Below are 4,439 nucleotides of genomic sequence, written 5' to 3' on the forward strand. Positions count from 1 at the left end.
TTCATCCCTTTGAGGGTATTTCAGCTTTAACTTTCAAAAATGCACAAGCAGAGTCAGGCTGACTGCAAACCCCCTTCTCAGGCAGAAGAGATAATCACCAGCGTGTTTTGAGGCAGATTTAAGGTACATCCCCTCAATCCATGCATGGGAGTGTGCATGCGTGGCCGTGCTTGCACGGGTGGGAGTGTGCAGGGTGTGCACGTCTGCCTGTGTGCATGTACGCTAGGAGGAGGCGCACTCTGACTACACATGCATATGTACAACGTGTCTGTGTGAGAAGGCATGTAGGAAACCACACGCATATATGTCATAAAGAAAACGTATAGAATAATCTTTGAAGTGTATTAAGGTTCGTTCTTAAACCATGAAAACAGGGACAGATGAGAAAAACTAACACTTTCTCCCTATTCACTGGGGTGTTGCAGTTCAGTATTAAATCCTGCAGTCATTTCAACCCTAAATGCCAATTCCACTCCTGTGACTATCAAGTCATTACCCCAGTGAACTGCACATATAAAGCATTCTTATTATTGTGTTTCCTGGCTTTTTATGGTTTATCTATAACCTTAATATCCTTCAAATATATATTGTGTATATTTATTTTCCTTTTTTCTTTCAGTTTAAGAGACAATAAAACCAACTTCTATGTAAGATCAGACCCATTAGCTTCAGTTATGTGAATTTAGGATTCTCTGCATAATATAGACATGTATATTTTTAAAATGTATATTATTTGTCAGATACACTGGAGTATATATTTTATATTAATTGTGGTCTGATGATTAAATACTTATATCAAAATATTTTGTAAATACATAATATTTACCTTTAGACTTCAGTGATTTTTTTGAGCTTTTTCAGTGTATCATAAAAATATGTCCTCAGGCACATTAAAACCCTATTAAATTTCTTGGAAATGTTGTCAATGCCCACATATAGTAGCCACTATTCAAAAACATCCTGGCCATTAATACATTTCTCCTAAGATCCAAGCTCATCAGACCATTTTATGGACCATTAGCTTACCATATTTCTTTTTCTCTCTTAAAGTAAAATTATTCTGACATTATTTAGAATGAAAATAAAAAGCAACAAGAACCCAGACTTTCTTTAAATAGTCAAAAACTAATTTTATATATTTTAAAAAATAATAATTAAAAAACATGTTTATCACCTGGGTTCCTTCTCTGTAAGGTTTAAGCCCAGAGCAACTTTGTCTAAACCCCTGAAAATAGAGGTTTGCAATGTCAGCGCTGTCAGAGCCTCAGCTCTGACACACGGAATGTGCCACTGGAATTAAATCAGCACTTCAGACTTACTTATCTGGGGATGCATGAGCCCATACAAAACAGAGTTTTGCTCTAATTTAAGGTACTTACACAAAGTTCTATCACTTTAGAACTGTAAAATTATCTACCTATAAAAACTAACTTTTGTTTAAACTCTAGATAATACAGACAGGTGATTTTTCTTTTTATAAAAAATCTGTAGCATTGAGTAAATCTGCTAAAATATGTATATATTTACACATGGCAAGCAAGTTATTGTATAAATGTGATCAGTGTGTATATATTGGCATTTAGTAAAATGTTTCCCTGAACCTGATTGTATGCATTATCGGACAAGTATTGATGTAAACATCTGAACCTACGTCAGGTGTCTCTGTTACCCATTTACATTAGAGCAGATCAAAACCAACCAACCAGACAGACAAATAAAAATGTTTTCTTGCTGGACAAGTCCACCTAATGCCTTAATTAGCTACTGCACATGAGTCAGTCAAGTCTGCTGCTGAGCAGTGCTCTCATTCCCACGTCAGGTAAAATACTTGTTATGTTATTTGTTTTTTTTTGCTTGGCATTTTTTCCCAATATCTTGTAGAGCAAACACCATTTTTGGAGCCAGGCACCCACCCTCCACTCCTCCCCCAGAAATGACTAAAAGATAAGTGTAGTGGAGAACCTCTCGTGTCGCTCCTTTTGTAACTCTGTTCCCTTGAAGAACTCATGGCACTGCTTTGCATGAGGGAAGATGCTCTTTTAGGTTCATAATCCAAGTCCTGCTTCCACAAAGGCATGTAAAATGAACTTCCCCAGTGTTTAGTGCTGTGGAAAAAAGATACAAATGTAAAAAAAAAAAAAAGTGCTTGGAAAGAAGTTGACTTTTCGTATTCATCCATACAGTACTATAAGAAGGGATTCAGAAGTGGAGGCCCATGGAGTACTGTTGAAGTAAGCCTTTTAGGTGCCTTTCTTCAGGTGATGCAAAACGTATTCATTATTTATGGTCTCCTATGCAGATTTTCACACACCAACCTTGCTGTCCAAATTGGTCTCCACCTGCTATTCAATTATTTTTTGGCACTGTCCTGGTACATGGCAGCTTTCACAGTTGTCCCTGCTAAGCCCCTGTTACTAACCCGGCGTACTAGTACTTTAGAGACAGGGATTTTTGTTCTGTGCATCTCACTTTTGGCCAGGTGATGGTGTGCAACGTGATGGCTGTTACTAGTGTCTGTTCCATGGCTGGCTGGATGTGATGCAAGGTGTTTAATGCTGATGGGTATTTTGGAGTCCTTCATTGTGCTTGAGGGTGTTTTCAGTGAGCACGTGGTTGTTATTGGAGACACAGGTTTGGAGCGTGGCACGCAGGTGACCCCTTCGTCTGGAGGCTTCCCTGGTGGGTTTTCATCTGGCTCAGCGTAAAGGTCATAGAGTGCATCCCCACTGTAGCTGTCCCTGGGAAGGGTCTCCTTCTGGATGCTCGTGGTACTGTCTTCCTCAGGACCAGGGGTGGTGGAATCCCAGTAGCCCTCATCACTGTTTGGGACACCCTCGTGCTGCTCCTTCTCCCTGCCCTTCTGCTCCTCTTTGTGGTTGAGGTGAATGGGGATCTGGTTGAGGCCACCACGTTTCACCGCCACTCTGTTCTGAGCCCCCTCAGTACCTCGGTTCTCCTTCAGCCCCTCAGGCGTCTTTGTCCCTCCTCCTCCTCCTCCTGTTTGGGTCTCTTCTGTCTGCGACAGCATATCCCAGAACTCCTGGAGGTATGTATCATCCACCTGCTCGGGGCTGGCCATCTCCTCCCCTCCTCCTTGGTAGGCCACCATGGTGGGGTGTTTCTTGGAGGCGCCCAGCTTGCTGACCCCGGGGGTGCTCTTCTCACAGCCGCCACTCCCGCCGCCCACATCCTCCTCCTGGTCCGCAATAATATCTCCGCAGCCTGTAAGAGAGTCAAAGCTTTTCAGTGAAGTCACGTCAGCAAACATCAAACAAATACGATCAATCGATTGCTCTGAGGGTGGATCAATAGAGGAAGGGTCAGGGGCGGCTGCCGGCTCTTGACCGCTATCACAGTGAGGTTCAACAGGGGGAATAGTCGTTATTGGAATGTCACCTGTTATGGCCGCATCCTTCGCAGTCCCAACCTCTCCGGCACCCGGGTCCGGTCGCTCGCGGCAGAGCTCCTCGGGTCGCCTTCCAGCAGCAGCAGGGTCCTCCCCGGGGGGGGTTTTGCTGTCCCGCGACTCCCCAGCTCCCACCTGGGGCTCCTCGGCCGAGGTGTGCTTCTCATGCAGCGATTCGAGACCGACGTCTCCTGTGCTGTTCGGAGTTTCAGACAAAGGTTTTGGCGTCTCCTCTTTGATGCACTCCAAGCTGGCAGTCAGAGATCCCGGCATAATGAGACCGGACTGGATTTCCGAGGCTTCCCCCCTCTCCTCCTTGCCGTTTTTGTCCTTTTTATGCCACCGCATGCTGCTGAAGATCCCTTTCAGCCCCTTCTTTTGTCTGCCGCCAGCCCGCTGATCCGCATTCTCTGCCTTGCCGTTCTCCGTCCTCCCGTTCTTCCTCAGCAGGGAGAAGAAGCTGTGTGACTTCGCCACCGAGCTGCCGGGGGAGACGCCGAGGCTGGCGGCTGCCCTGCTCTGAGCATCCTTGCCTTGCGGGTCGCCGCCACCCTGGTCCTCCTTCTTGCTGCTCTCCAGCACGGCGTCGGCCAAGCCATCGTGCGTCCTGCTCCGCACCATCCCCGCTTTGCTCGCGCCCTTCCCCTCCCCACCTTTGCTCCTCACCCCAAAGATGCTCGGCATGGTGCCCCCGGATTTCCTCCTCTTGAACAATTTGAAGGCGGTTTTGTTAATCTTCCCCGACGGCTGCTGCTCGGCGGCCGGGGGCTCAGCACAGTCGCAATGCGAGTCCATGACTGCCGCCACCGCGTCCCCGCCGCGGCCTCCTCGCCGCCACCGCCCCGGTGGTGGTGGTTGTGGTGCCCGGTGGTGGTGGTGCTGTGCCTCACTGACAGCCCCGCCGCCGCTCCCGCTGCCGCCCTCCCATCACCATGGCAACCCGGAGGGGGCTAAGCAGCTTTCCTCCACCGCCGTGGGCCTGCGCCAGGCCGCTGTCATCCACTCTCAATCAACCTGAGCCGCCGCAGCCACG

The 4,439-nt window shown here is 47.5% G+C and overlaps 1 protein-coding gene across 1 annotated transcript; it reads right to left on the reverse strand.

Moving 5' to 3' along the window:
* Nucleotides 1–2,350: 2,350 nt before the first annotated feature.
* Nucleotides 2,351–4,201, reverse strand: AMER2 (APC membrane recruitment protein 2; the record flags this gene model as incomplete). The annotated part of the gene is made up of 2 exons (XM_082776372.1): nt 2,351–3,222; nt 3,397–4,201. The coding sequence occupies 2 exons, from the start codon at nt 4,199–4,201 to the stop codon at nt 2,351–2,353; spliced, it is 1,677 nt and encodes a 558-aa protein (XP_082632498.1).
* Nucleotides 4,202–4,439: the final 238 nt, after the last annotated feature.

The sequence above is a fragment of the Aythya marila genome (genome assembly GCF_965140915.1).
Source record: "Aythya marila genome assembly, chromosome: 1".
Classification (NCBI taxonomy): Eukaryota; Metazoa; Chordata; class Aves; order Anseriformes; family Anatidae; genus Aythya; species Aythya marila.